This window comes from Carya illinoinensis, chromosome 3, assembly GCF_018687715.1.
Source record: "Carya illinoinensis cultivar Pawnee chromosome 3, C.illinoinensisPawnee_v1, whole genome shotgun sequence".
Lineage (NCBI taxonomy): Eukaryota > Viridiplantae > Streptophyta > Magnoliopsida > Fagales > Juglandaceae > Carya > Carya illinoinensis.
Genome location: NC_056754.1, coordinates 41,537,730 through 41,553,814, shown reverse-complemented (window position 1 = coordinate 41,553,814; position 16,085 = coordinate 41,537,730). Strand labels below are relative to the sequence as shown.

The following is a 16,085-nucleotide window of genomic DNA, read 5'->3' as shown; positions in this document are numbered from 1 at the left end:
TGCAAGATTGGAGAAAGAAAGCTACTTCACAAGGATCCTACTCCAGTATGGATCAAGGACCGTGGAAGAAGAGAAATGATGGGAGCAGCTGAAGTTAGAGGCAATTGTAGGGGAATCTACTGAATAATCTCTGTAAGTTTCCGATGCGATAAAACCGAACATTTCATTAGAGAATGTCAATTGCTATTGGAGGACAACAAAAACCCCAACCCACCTCAAGGTTCTCAAGCAATGACACAAGTAAACAATCAACGTAGAACTATGCCAGCTTGAGTGTTTGCACTGACGCCTAGAGAGGCTGACAACAAGAATGATCTAATCACACATATATCCCATCTTGTCTCCAAGAAAGCTACCTTTCGTTTAATTCTAGAGCTACTCATCCTTTTATTTCAATGGATTATATCAAGTTTAATCACCTGTATCCTCACTCTTTTCTCCAAGAAAGCTACCATTTTGTTTGATTATGGGGCTACCCATTCTTTATTTCAATGGACTATGCCAAATTCTATATTTTAGAAGTTGAACAGTTGGGTTAGAATTACTAGTCTCAACCCATCGCGATGGGGAATTCGATGACACGTAATAAGATCCTTTATTGATGCCTAATTTCTATCAAAGGGAGGTTAATTCTAGTTAATCTAGTGGTATTCCAAATGTTGGCATTCGATGTAATATTAGGGATGGACTGGCTAGCTTCCAACTATGAGGATGGGCTAATTTTCATGGTTAAGTAAGTTTGTGGTATCGAATTTGTGGCAAATGGTTAACCAAAGACAAGGTTGGGCTAATTTTAATGAGGTAGGGAATTTTGTTGGATGTGATGAGTAATTTGTACAAGCTGAATATGTAGCTCGAGTTATGGATTTTTGTTAATGAAGTTGGTTTTGTGCTTGTTTCTGGTTTGTTAGTAAAGTTAGTGGCATGCTTGTTTGGGTTATTAATTTTTTTTTTCATGAATATGTTATGGTTTTAGGTTACACTATTAGAGGTCTAACACTAGGCTTAAATAATATGTGGCAAGAGTCAGGTAAGTGATGCTTCTATGTTAGACTATACAAAAAAAAGGAATAGACTAAGGTTGATTATATGAAAACATGCTCTCTTTTTTTTTTTCTTGTTTTGAAAAACTTGAAAACAACATCAGTCTTTTTATTTGCATTACTCATGATATCCATATAAGAATAGAAAAATATCTTCTGTCATGGGTGGTTTAGACATGAGCGATTTTTTACATTTTGTTTTCATTTGTATAAAATAGAGTCGTTATGAAAATATGAGATTTTGTACATAATTATATGAAGATTATTTGGTTCTGTTCAGTATATTGTTATGAAATTATGTCACATCTAAAATCATCTGGCATGACTTTCTAATTATGCTTCCTTCGAGACCTTACCGCGAGTGTAAAATTGTAGCCTCTATTATAATGTTGGTACCAACATCTCTGTTTTATGTGCACCATTTTCTGCGTGATCTTTTCTGTGTGCAAACTCATGGTTTCGAGAATAATGAGGATAAGATTCACACTCTATTTCTACTCAGTTGGCCGTTGGGGTTTGCCCAGCCGTACCACAAGGGTTAAACATGGAATATATTTTGTTATGACATTGTTCAGTTGTGTTTATGCCAAAGCATTTTGTATATGTTTTATTGTTGTAAATAAATATTTCTGGAGTTTGCTCTTATAATTTGATCATCAGTTGTTTTGCATTCTGGACTGGCTCATGTTTACATACTAGTATATGTTCACTGCTTACTGAGTTGTTGATAACTCACCCAATCAACTTCAATATTTTTAGATGATTTTAAGAATTCAGCCAAGAATCAAGAATAGGAAGTATGGGCAGGGTTTAGTTGAGGATAGTGGATTGAGTACCTAAGGGTACTATGATTATAGGAGGATTTGATTCAGTAGATTGGATATTAATATTATGTTGATTTGATTTATTGGGCTTAGGACATTTTATCAAGACTTAGTGAATTGCTGATTATTATGTTGGGGTCTTTGTAGAGGAACACCTATACTTAGTATGAACGAATGAATTTATATTTATAAAGCCTTCGGAGTGTATCTATATATATATATATATATATTGTATTGTTGGGAGATAATTTAGGTAACAAGAACTAACTCATTGGACCTCCGAGTATGGAACGTTACAATTGGTATCAGAGCCAATTATGTGTAGCAAGCTCTTGGGTTCTCACTCACACGAACATATGTCTTTTTGTTTTGAACTAGACAGACGAAGGGCCACCATAGATAACCTCTCACCATAAGGTATGTCCTGGTTGATTTACCTCGCTCAAAAATTGTCCCTTCTGTCATGTATTAACAACTGTTTTAAAATTCTATTTGAACATAACTGCCTTATCACAAGCCATTGGAATCAGCCTTAGCCAACATCGTCTTGCTCTCTAAATTTGACGGGTCATCACATGAAATTAAGTAATAGTAATTTCAAGTATTTTGTCTTGCATTTCACATTGTACTATTGTGGCATGGATGATTGGTGTTACTGGAGATTTATGTGAAGTGAGTATTCTATTTTTTATGATAAATCTATCATTTTATGTGAAGTTATGGTGTTGGTTTGTAGAAGTTCTATTGGCATTTGTGTTGAACTTGTTGTGATGGTGGACTGTTTGTGTTGGACATGTAGAAATTATGGTTGTTTGGGTGGTTGTTTGACATATAAGGAGTCTCAAGTTTGTAGTATTGTGTGCGGAGTAGAATTAATAGCAACTATAATGTTATTGGTAATGTCAGTTCAACATGTAGGGAGTAAATATGCTTATTATTTGTTTGAAAAGTTGATTTTAAGTTGTGTTTAAATATGTGAACTATTTGTATAACATGTCCGAAATGAGTTTGGAAATAATAGTAAGTTTGTGGTAAATGGTTAAGCAAATATGAGGATGGGCTAAGTTTCCTAAGGTAGTGAATTTCTTTGGATGTGAGTAATTTGTGTGCGCTGAATATGTAGCTCAAGTTATGGATTTTCATAATGAAGTTGGTTTTATGCTGGTTTGAGGTTCGTTAGTAAAGTTAGTGGCATGCTTTTTTAGGTTATTAACTTTTTTTTAGTGAATGTGTTATAGTTTTAAGTTGTGATACTGTTAGAGGTCGGACCCAAGGCTAAAATAATACATAGCAAGAATCAAGTAAGTGGTGCTCCTATACTAGACTTTGCATAAAAGGAATGGACTAATGTTGATTTTATAAAAGCATGAATTTTGTTTTGTTATGAAAAACTTGAACACAACCTCAGTCATTTTATCTACATTAGTCATGATATCCATATAAGAAAAGAAAAACATCTTTTGTCATGACTGGTGTAGACATAAGTGATTTTTGGTATTTTATTCTCAGTTGTATAAAATATGAAATTTTTTACATAATTTTATGAAGATTATTTGGTTTTGTTTAGTACTACTCTGTTATAAGATGATGTTGCATCTAAAAAAAACCTCTAGCATGACATTCTGTTTCTTTTTCTGTCCTGACATTACCACATGTATAAATTTTGGCCTCTGTTATAATGTTAATACCAACATCTTTGTTTCTGGTGCACTCACTTTGAAAACAAAGTGATTTTCTGCATGGTCTTTCCTATGTACATACTCGGAGCTCCAAAAATAATAAGGGGAATATTCACATTCTGTTTCTGCTCAATTAACCGCCAGGATTTGCACAACCTTATCACGAGGGTTAAACATGAAATACGTTTTGTTATAATATTGTTCAGTTATGATTATGCCAAAGGGTTTTGTATATGTTTTATTGCTATATATAAATATTTTCTGAAGTTCACTATGATAATTTGATAATCAGTTTTGATTTGCATTATGTATTGACTCATGTTTACATACTAGTATATATTCACTGCTTATTGATAACTCACCCAATCACTTTCAATATTTCCAGATGATTTTGAGGATTCAGCAAGGAGTCAAGAATAGGAAGTATGGGCAAAGGTTAGTTAAGGATAGTGGATTGAGTACTTAAGGGTATTGTGATTATTGGAGGATTTTATTCAATAGATTACATATTGATATTATGTTGATTTGATTTATTGGGATGTGGATACTTTATCGAGAGTTTATTGAATTGTTGATTATGAAGGGATATATGGTACTATGGAGTGATATTATAAGTTTAATTTGATATTTTTCTTACCTTGAATATCACAATTAATTAGTTGAATATGGGATATTATAATAATTAATATCCACTACGCATACACGAGATCCATCCCTAAACACTGACGCCCGGCCATGAGTTGGTAAAAAGTTAAAGAAAACTAACAAGATATCAAATGTGAGTGCTCACCATTCGAAGAGATGCTGTTCCCAAATGGTTGGATTATTCTCAGCTTCAACCTGATGCAATTCCCAAAAAAACATGTTAAGAATGTTGGGTAATGGGGAGGGGTTGAGTTGGTTCGTGAATAGGTGTTCATTTTGGATTGGGTCAACTGCCCTAACAGCTGAGAACATTAATGATTCAATAATGAGTATGTGATGATTGTAGCTCCTCAACTGCTTTTTGCTGGGACTACTAATTTGGACCCATTTTGACATCCCACCACTTCACCTACTCCGTCGGTATGTTTGTCCAATCTTTGCCCAACTGTTACTCAATATAGACGTATGGTTTGCATTTTACTTTGTATGCACCCAACAGATCCAGAATTTTTGTATACTCAATGTTTAAGAACTTATAACTTGTTTATGTGGGGGCAAGTCTGTTATTGATAGATATAATTCGAATTATAATTCGTTTATTCTTCAATTATTATCATAATATCTTTATTTTATGAAAAATAATATTTACAGTCGTAAATATACAAGCGTCATTTTATCAATTTAAAAAAATATATATATAAGATTCACGTGAAAAGAAAATTAATTTTTTAAAAATAAATTTTATTTTTTTTTAAAAGTAAATTTAAAAACTCAAGACTGTCGAAATCAAGAAGATAAAAATAAATAAATAAAATTGAGAAAGAAATCAAACGTGTATGATATCGTTAGTATTGGTGGAACTAATTTAAGAAACTAAGAAATCTTTGAACCGATTCTATCTTGTGTCTATCTACTACTGAAGTCGAAACCAAGATATCTAGCTGCGGTTAACCGTGTTTGCATTGGCATGTGAAACTAATTTAATTGCAATCTTTTGTAGATAAAAAGAAACATTTTTAAGCATGTATAAAAATTTTCTGTTCATAATATTTATTAATTATTTAATATTATTTGAGAGACTTAAACTAATAATTTTTTTTTAATATATGAAAAATGCTATGGATAAAATAAATTTGTAAAATGATGTGATTTTATATGTAATATTATTTTATAATCTATTATATCAATTAATATATAAATTTTTTTAAAAAAAATTTTGTTAAAATATTTATAAATAATCACAATAAATTAATACACATATAAGTACATAATTACAAGATTTTTTCAAATATTTATCTTTTATAAATTATTTATCTAGTAGAAAGTCCGAATTAGATCCAAATTCTGTAGGGTTAATCTTAAATTGTTGGAAACGTAGTTATCTCGATAGAAGGACACCGTGAACACGCGTCCAACATAAGACGCCAGTGTCCCAGAAAATCAACGAACCCGGAAAAACCTTCCCTTTAAATGCACTCCATCGATTCCCCATACACAACAGAACAAACCTGATTCCGACAAGTTGTCTGCCTCTTCTCTTTCGCTCTCGCCATTCCCATACTCAAAATTCGATTTGATATAGAGTACTAGATTCTCCCATAAATCAAAAAAAACAAAACCCACAACCCCACATGGTGAAACTCGATCACCCGCACCATTTGGATCACCCATTTACCTACTTGTGACTGGCTTGGCTTCACTTTTACAGAATTCGGTTCTTCTCTTCGTTGTAGTTGTATCAGAGTGATGGTGGAGACCTTGCCTGTCGGGCGGTCCAACCACCAGAGGCTGGAATGGAGGCGGTGGGTCCCCGCGTTCTTGTCCAACCACAGGACCCTTTTCACGGTGCTTTGGATCGCGGCCCTTGCCTCGGTTCTCTTGTGGCAGAGGAATATTGTCGACGGATTCTTGGTGTTCCGGCGGGCCCCGATGAAGTCCATGCCGCTGCTGAGGCCCGTAGCGTTTAACCTGACAGACTTTGGAGCGGTCGGTGATGGGGTCACTGTGAACACCGAGGCTTTTGAGAGGGCAGTCTCGGCAATCTCCAAGTTGGGAAAGAGAGGTGGTGCCCAGCTCAACGTGCCTCCCGGCCGGTGGCTTACGGCGCCGTTTAATCTCACTAGTCATATGACTTTGTTCCTTGCTGAGGATGCTGAAATACTAGGAATTCAGGCAAGTTTTTTGTTTTTTTGTTTTATCTTTATTTTTCAATGATTACTATATTTTGTTTGGGTTGATTTGATATTGTTTAGGCCTCGTTTTGTTTAGGCAGTTAAATTGAGAATTTGAATGTTAAATAAAATGAGAATTGGAAAATTAAATAAAATATTATTATAATATTATTTTTATTTTAAAATTTAAAAAAATTTAATTATTTATTATATTTTATATAGGAGTTTAAAAAAGTTATAATGATAAAGACGAGACGAGAGAGTTTATAACCAAACCAGTCCAGTAATTACTCGAAGTGATTTTCCATTTTACTGAAATATTTCTGTTCTGTATGAAATGGTGAATTTCTGATATTGGGACCAGACGACCAGTAGTTCAGTCGGGGATTGGTTGGTTTTCATATGGGTCTTCACTATTTGTTATGTGGGTGTCTGAGATTTTTGTTCACAACTTCTAATTTGACAATGATAGGAAAAATTGGTTCTTCTGGTCAGGATGGATATTTTAAGTTCATGAGCTGCTACTTGATTTGGAGTCAATAAGGACTGTGATCGAACGTTTGAAAGGACAGGCTTGTTTGGAAAGTGAGATGATCTTATCTCATCTCATTTTAAAACTTCTCATAATTTTCTTCACGAACATCACTCAAACACAAACATTTTTTAATTTCAAATCTTTAACTTTTTCATCTAATCATTACAATTTTTTCAAACTTCCAAACAATACTACTTTTTTCAAATTTCAAAATAAAAATTATATTAAAAAATTATATTTTAACAATATAACTTTATAATATTTTTATTCAACTTTTTCTCTCACCTTTTTTTAAATCCAATAAAACATTTGAACTCAAACAATTTGATTACTTTTTACAAACTATTTCACTACTATTTACAAAATTCTTATCTCATCTTTTCCAAACTGGCCAATAATTTGAATAGTGTCAAGGCTTTAATAAACATTATGCCAGTCTTGTTCTGGTATGGACTTGAAGCATCATGATGTGGACAAGAATCTCCTTCAATTCTATTCCTAGGTTATACTACCATGCAAAATTCATGAGGAATTCTTTGTGGACTAGGACAATGTATACGAGTACAAAAGAGTTTTTTGATTTGGCACTAGGTGTTTGAGAACAAAGTCCCGGCTAATCCTAGTGGTGCAAAACCCTCATCAAGGAGTTTTCCGCATGAACACCTCAAGGGGAAAGTTCTTCAGTTCAATGGCCCCTAGAGACTATTTGTACCCAAGGGTTTGAACCTTAAATTTTGACGGTACATACCATCAAGACCCAAACTCTTATTGCTCGAGCCAATCCCTAGGCATTAGGAGTACGAAAGAGTTAATTTTCATAAATTACAAGAGTTCGTACTCCTTGTAATTTGGATTTATAAGTATCTGTAATCAATACGAAGTCAAGAAAGAAAATATATTTTTTTTTTCTGCATTAGATGGGTACACAGAGTGGGAGGTACATGTACTTTTCTAATATTCTTATAATATAATCTCAAATTTTTATATTTTTTACTTTATTTTTAATTTTTGCTTGGCTTATAAATTTTTATTTTGTGTGTATAGGACATAATTATATGACATTGTATATGGAAAATATTGTAAATATCAAAGGATATGAGGATATTGCCAATTCATTGGTAGTTAAAGGAAATATTTAAAATGAATGAAAGAAATTTAAATAGATAAGTTGATATATGGTAGATTGTAAAAGTCATCAGGTAAAATAGAAAAAGTGAGTTTTGGTGATATATTTTAGAGAACAAGATGCAAAAAGCATTGGGGGTGCTCTTAGAAATTGCTTTTTACATGGTTTGGATAACATGCATTGTATGGTTTTTTTTATATTTCTAAGCATAATGTCTGAGTTGCACAGACATTATGTTTATCGCTTCAATAATTATCCTAGTTTTCACAAAAAAATTGATCTAATTATCTTGTCTTGGTTGTGGCTACTGAACCCTCCCTCCTTCTCCCTTTACTATTGTCATTGCTAGTTGTTAATTACCAATTTTATGTCCTCTTATGTGAATGTATAACAGGATGAGAAGTACTGGCCGCTGATGCCTCCTTTGCCTTCATATGGGTATGGGAGAGAGCATATTGGACCTCGGTATGGGAGTTTGATTCATGGTCAAAATCTCAAAGATGTTGTTATTACTGGTTAGAATTTTTCCCTGCTTTTCTAAGCCAAAAAACTACATTACATTTTCTATGCGACACCCGAATTCCACATTGGAAATATGAATAATCCACGTAGCATGGGTAGGTTATAAAAGTAATCATGCATATTAAGTCCCATATTGGCTACTTAGAATTGTTCCCTGCTTTTCTAACTGAAACTAAATTCTATTTTTTATGTAACACCCAGTTCCACATTGGAAATATGAATAAACCATAGAGTGGATAGGTTATAAAAGTAGCAATGCGTGTTAAGTTTGATATTGGCTACTTGCTGGGTGAAAGTGGGTTGCATAAGTGATTCTCTAAAAGCTTCAAATGACTAGTCTTTTTGGGGTAATAGCACAGAGGTGGCTAACCGGTTTCCCTGGGTCGTTACATATGGTATAGAGCCACCTAGTAAGGCCAACCGTGTGATACTGGAGCACAACATGATATGACTAATGAGGGCCTTGGGGATTTTAAGCAGGAGGGTTTGTACACCTCAATCCCTCATTGGGAATGTATATAACCCTCATAGAGTGGTAGGTTATAATGATAGTCATGGGTGCTAAATCCCATATTGACTACTTACTATGTGAGACAAGGCTTAATGAGTGATTCTTGTGAAATATCAAATTGACTAGTCTTTTTGAGATTATAGCACAGATGTGGCTAGTTCTTTCCATGAGCCGTGGCATTTTATTCAATGAAAAGGCTCTTGACTTGAGTGTGAGTTCCAAGTATATTCAAATATGCCTTGATTTTTTTATGAAATTTTAGTTTAAGACCTCCTTCAACTCAAGATTTTTAGTTGTCTTTAATTTTTTTTGTTGGCACTGGGTGTCCAGAACAAAGCACCCGACTAATCTTAGGGGTGCTTTACCAGTTTCCTGCAAGTGCACCTCAAGTAATTCAAGGGGACATTCCCCATTCTGATGGCCCTTAGAAATTGTCTATGCCCTAAGGTTTGAACCTTAGACCTAGAGGGAGCATACCGCCAAGACCAACACTTACACCAAGGCTCTTACCACCTGACCATGGCCTCAGCAGCAAGTTTGCAAGAGTGAACTCATGGAAGTGTCCCAATTTATGGGATCCCTATTTTGAAATTTGCATTCCTAGTAATTGGATTTATATGCATATTCTGATAGTAAATAAGATATTCAAATGATTTTTTATCGAATGACTATTCATCTATTGTATTTCATGTAACTATGGGCAAAAATGCTTTATGGAAAAAGGGTGGTTCAATTCAATGTTGGCCAAAGACGAGTTAGACTACGGGTGTAGGCTAAGTAAATCAATGGATAGTCTTGGTCCTATTGAAAATACCGGTGTAAGTGAAGACCCGATTCTAAATGAGAGTTTTTTTTATTTTTATCAACCATGAAACTCATTAAATTATGATGGAATTACGAAGAGGCCATATAGATATATCTAGTAGGCTATGACAGACCCAATTATCATAGCTGCAACTTTCAATGGCCCAATTGTTATAGTTAGAACTTACTTCCTAAGTACTCATAACAGAAGCTAATTGGTGAAGCAAACCAAAAACAGGTCAGGAAGTTCGTCAACAGCCCTGCCAAACCCACCACCCCCCGCCCCCGTAACATGCTGACCCAAAAAGGTATTTTTTAGAAATTACTCTAGTGGGAATTCCAAATTGTTCTCTAATACAAAAGGTGTTCTATGGTGGAAATGGTGGCTGATAAATGCTATTCTTTTAACCATAAAATACTCGGTCGGTATAATTTTACTTTGGGAAATGGGTGGCAATTGACTGTCCTAGGTCAATCATAAGAGGAGTATGGAAGAGCTTGTTCCTGAACTGGCTGTGACCTACCTATAATGCCAGGGGTCATCTGTCATCTTATGTCGTGGTAAGAATTGCTTCTGTTTGTTACCTGAACCACATCTCCTTGTAGAATTATCGCAATTGAAGAAAAAACCAACAAATTGCCAAGAAAAAGAAGACACTAAAAAATTGAAAAATGAATTGACAGTGTCAGCTAACTAAGCAATTCCAACAGATAAGGAAGGACCCTTGCTCTCTTTTCTCTAACATGTAGGTATACATGGATATCTACAATTCCTCTATATCAACATTTACTAGAATAATTGCCGAGAATAATTCCTCTATATCAACAAATTGCCAAGAAAAAGAAGACACTAAAAAATTGAAAACTGAATTGAGAGTGTAAGCTAACTAAGCAATTCCAACAGATAAGGAAGGACCCTTGCTCTCTTTTCTCTAACATGTAGGTATACATAGATATCTACAATTCCTCTATATCAACATTTACTAGAATAATTGCTTATTGTTTTATTTACAAAATATTGACCACAAGGCTGCAAACCATCCTTATCAACTCATCATACTGTGGATATCTCTGTGCCACTAGCCTTATAAGTTTCATGATTTGAATGGTTTTAAACTTTTGTGTGAGTTCATAAAAGAATGTATGTGGATGACTGGTAGCCACATAATTATGGTTGGAATTAAGCCTTTGTGCTAATCATCTGTGCAAATTGCTAATTTCTAGGATCCTGTGGGGCATACATACCATTTGTCAGATATAATTAGGGGTGAGATTCGGCCGGTCTGGACCGGAGAAACTGACTAGACCAGACTAGACAGAATGAAAAAATATGTATATTTTTTATTATTTATATAAATAATTGTATATAATTAATTATTAATATATCACAATATTACATAAATATTATATTCTTTAATGCATAACTATAATATATAGTACTAGTATATATTAATATATTAACATATTATAAGAGTTATAGTATAAATTATAGTATATGTATAAATTTATAATAGTATTAGTATAGTTAACTTAATATGATAGTATTAAATCACTATAACTAGTAACCACATAGAGTATTATTTAGTATAGTATTACCAATTTATCACTAACATATAGTATATTGGTAATACTACTAGTATAGTTATTAGTTATAGTATTGGTACTAAGTCTATAACTATATATATTTAGATCAATATATTATTATTTTCTTTAAAGTATAACTATAATATATAGTACTAGTATATATTAATGATTGTACAATTTATTATGTAATTTTCATTTAATAAGTCACTTAATTTTAATTTAATATTTTAAATAAATTTTTTTTATTAATCGATTTTAAACAAATAAAAAATAAAAGGTTGGACCAAATGGACCAGACCAGACCGGACCGATAGCTACCGGTCCCTACGGGGAAAATGATGGACCCCCCCCCGGGGGCCGCCCCGGGGGACCCGACTGGACCGGATTGTGCTCACCCCTAGATATAGTTGTCAAATGGGCAATCATTTTTCTAATTTCTAACTTGATCTAATTAATTTTCTTACTATTCTGCAGGGCATAATGGTACCATAAATGGACAGGGTCAAACATGGTGGACAAAGTATCACCAGAAGCTCCTTAACCATACTAGGGGCCCACTTGTTCAGATAATGTGGTCAAGTGACATTCTAATCACTAACATAACTTTGCGTGATTCTCCTTTTTGGACACTTCATCCATATGACTGCAAGAATGTAACCATCAGAAATGTTACAATCTTGGCTCCCATATTTAAAGCTCCAAACACTGATGGAATAGATCCAGGTAAATGTTTTCTGATAACTAATGATTACTAATGCAGCATGCGCGCGCACATTCTTATATTAATATAGGATGTGTTGTTCAGTGCTACCCTACCATGATGTACTTTGTTGGTCTGATGAGTATCTTGACGAACCACCTACATTTGTTCATGAGTAAAACATTGGACCGTTAAACACTATTAAGTAGATACAAGGCAGAAAAGTATTAATTATGGTCAGCCTAGATATTAGCAATGCTCCTCCATCCAGGTTTTTCTTTTCCAGTCTTTCCAACCAACTGAAGAGGCTAAATTGATGACTTGGAAGATATTGTTCTGGGTTTCAAAGAGGTGGTAATTGATGCGGCTAGAACTGAATTTTGAAATTGAGGAATCATATAAGCTGGATTGATTAACTTGGAATGTAGCATCATGAAATACAACTCATCTATGAATAAATGATACCAAAAATGTCATGACCTTGTGACATAAGGTCAACATTACATTTTTCTTTTTTTTTCATTAGTCACATTTTTTTCCTGGTTATACAGCAGTAATCAACAAACTCCAATTCTTTGTGGCATAAACAGATTCATGCGAGGATATGGTAATTGAGGACTGTTACATAAGTGTTGGGGATGATGCAATTGCAATAAAGAGTGGCTGGGATCAGTATGGAATTGCTTATGGACAGCCTTCAAAGAATATACTCATTCGAAACCTCGTTGTTCGCTCCATGGTCAGGTGAGACTCGTAGAAATCTTGCGTCTAACTTAGGGTGCCATCATGGCCTCCTCTTTCACCACATTTTAGTACTTATGGCATCTAAAAATATTTAACATTATCATCTGCATGCACGATATATTAACAGATGAAATTTTTGGATGTTTCTGTTCATGTTTGCATTTTAGCTGCAGTTGCAAATTTGATTGTATGCATGAATAAGTTTGATATGCAGTGTGTCTCTTACTGATTCGGTCGAAAACTTCTGTAATGGTTTACTTCAAGATATATTTTGGAAAGATTTTACTGCGGTAATGGGTTTGGATTTCTTTCTTTTCTTTTATATACTTTGGTTTTGTAGTGATTGGAGTATGTAGCTTTCAGTAATCGATTTGTTTCTGTTTATGTGATGGCAACTCAAGTTGTGTTTTGGAGATCGTAGAAACCCAATTCAGTACTAAATGCTGCACAACAAAGTTTAAATTTGCAGTAGAATTGTAGGGAGTACAACTACTATTAATATTGAAGGATATTTCCTTTTATTATTATTATTATTATTATTATTATTATTATTATTATTATTATTATTATATACATATGTATTTAATTGTTCTTGTCTAGAGATAATTGAATTATAGCTCTGTCTCACCATAATTTTGGAAGCGATGAAAAATTAATCATTGTTTTTCTCTGTACACTGCAATGAGGACTTCATGGTTGGGGTGTGGTTTGGTTCCTTCTCCAATTATTAATTGTGTTTTAAAGAATGAACAAAGTTTTGTTTATTTTGCAGCCTGCTGAATCTTCTATTAAATCATTTGACGTTTTGTTACAATGATAAGCCAATATGTTGCAAGAAATTTTGTAACCATATAAGCTCAAAGTGGGAACTAAGGATTCACATTCAGTTGTGGGAGATTGCTTGATATAAATAAATCTGCTGCTTGTTCGTGAGGTTTGAGCAAAGAAAGTAAGGCATTGTACCCATATGGCTTCTAGGCCCAACATTTGGTTCTGTACTGTACCGAATGTGGCCCGACCAAATGAGGCCAATCTTCAACCTTTTTGTAGGCTGAGTGGGGTCCAATAAATTAAGATGTGCCATACGCCCGGAGCTAGTTCCCATTTAGAAATTCACTTGATGAAATTTTGGATTTGATTTGATTTGATTTGATTGTAGGCCTCTTATGCAACTTAAATAGATTTTACCAGTTAAACCAACTGCTGCCCTAGCTTTCACTGTAGTTGTGATCTTTGCTTTTATTTTGGTTGGTCGATTGATGACATGCATGTGATAGTGTGACATGTTCAGATAGTGACTGAGATCTTCCTTTGCTCTGAAATGTAACAGCGCTGGCGTATCAATAGGCAGTGAAATGTCTGGTGGTGTATCAGATGTCACTGTGGAAAACCTCCTTGTCTGGAACTCAAGGCGTGCTGTTCGTATCAAGACTGCCCCCGGTAGAGGTGGATACGTGCGACGCATAATGTACAGAAATCTTACATTTGATAACGTCCGTGTTGGAATTGTCATCAAGACAGACTACAATGAACACCCTGATGGGGGGTTTGATCCCAAGGCCCTTCCAGTGATTGAGGACATAAGTTTCACTAGCGTCCATGGCCAGGGAGTTCGTGTGCCTGTTCGTATACATGGGAGCGATGAAATTCCAGTTAGAAATATAACGTTTCGAGATATGTCAGTAGGTTTAACATACAAGAAGAAGCATATATTCCAGTGTGCCTTTGTTGAGGGTCGTGTGATAGGGACCATCTTCCCTGCTCCTTGTGATAATCTGGATCAGTATGATGAGCAAGAACGGCTTGTTAAACGTTCATCCACCCAGAATGCAACAGATATAGATTATGATTTTTGAGAAAGTGGCACATCTCGATCTCCACGACTCATCTTGACTCCATTATGGATATTTGTATGAAATGGTTTGGGTGGATAAGTTTGGGAGGAGGGGGAAGCCGAGGCAACTCTTGTTATTCCCTTTCTTCATCAGCTTCCTCTCACCTTTTTTCTTCACTCCATTTATATGCAGGAGAAAGGGTGGTAAGAACTTCGATAGATGAAACCAGCAGGGCTTTCCCTGCTTAGAGATTTATGATTTCATGGAGTTGTATATACCAAAAGTTTCACAAGCTTATTCATTTATGAGATTGCTGATACTTTCTTGCCTTTTGGTGTGATGTCTAAATCCTTTTACCATTAAATCTACTTCAAATCCAATTACCGTGGTTTTGAAATTACCATATCTTAGAAGAACTAACGTGAGGGCACCAACTCCATAAACATGGAGGATTGCAGTTTCATTGAAGTAGGCTTGTTTTAGTGACAATAATAAATCCCATATTTATTTTGGCACAGAATAATAATTTACACAGCACTAGTGTTAACTCCGTAGAATACACGATGTGGACATTGAGTGCTGAATAATTTAGTGGAAGATCAGGTTAGGATTCCCTATATTTATTTTGCTCCCTTTTTTCATTTGACTTTGTGTGCGAGAATTGGACCAGCCATTGAAAATGTTTAGAAAAAGGTTAAAAAGAGTGAATAATGGTATGTTAACCTGCAACAATGTGATTCCAAAATCTCCACTACTCAACAAAGACTAAATATTCTCTACATAAACAAGATTAGCCGAATGAATGATCCCTCGGATATTTGATAATCTTCATCTATTTTGGGATTTCCCTAGGACCCTGGTTGCTGCAATTTATCTTTAATGCCCAGACAAAAGACTCTTTTCTGGCATCGCCAGTTGGCTTCCATTTAAATTCAATTGGAGCAGGTTCGATCTAGTTTTGGTGGTCCAATGAAACGCCAACCTGTGAAATGAATATCATGCTTGTACATTCAAGCTAGACCTGGTCGTATGACTGATCCGGCCATATTCTTTGACCAGTAGCTAAACACAAGCAAAGGCAAGAAGAGCCAGATGAAGTTGAAGGAGTCTCAAGATCTTAAAAAAAAATATATATATATATATATATATATATATAATTCTGAGGGACTTTCGTGAACGTTTCCTTAAGAGGTCATTATCTGCAAATTTTCTTGAACCAGACAAAGTAAGAATGCTATTATACTTCAAATTGTATAATGAGTCAAAAGGAGTAATTCTTAGTCAAGTGTTGCTTATTCCATGCAGTAAGTAGTCAGTAGGCTTATGCTAAATTCCTTGGTCTTAGATTCATAAACAATTTTG

The 16,085-nt window shown here is 34.5% G+C and overlaps 1 protein-coding gene across 2 annotated transcripts; it reads left to right on the top strand.

Moving 5' to 3' along the window:
• Positions 1 to 5,604: 5,604 nt before the first annotated feature.
• Positions 5,605 to 15,052, top strand: LOC122304256 (probable polygalacturonase). Of its 2 annotated transcripts, XM_043116414.1 has the most exons (5): positions 5,608 to 6,363; positions 8,418 to 8,538; positions 11,919 to 12,167; positions 12,735 to 12,888; positions 14,219 to 15,052. In XM_043116414.1, the coding sequence occupies exons 1-5, from the start codon at positions 5,938 to 5,940 to the stop codon at positions 14,742 to 14,744; spliced, it is 1,476 nt and encodes a 491-aa protein (XP_042972348.1). In that variant the 5' UTR covers positions 5,608 to 5,937; the 3' UTR covers positions 14,745 to 15,052. The 2 variants fall into 2 exon arrangements, with proteins under 2 accessions (XP_042972349.1, XP_042972348.1); XM_043116415.1 differs by lacking the exon at positions 11,919 to 12,167 and having other exon boundaries at positions 5,605 to 6,363.
• The last annotated feature ends 1,033 nt before the right edge of the window (positions 15,053 to 16,085 follow it).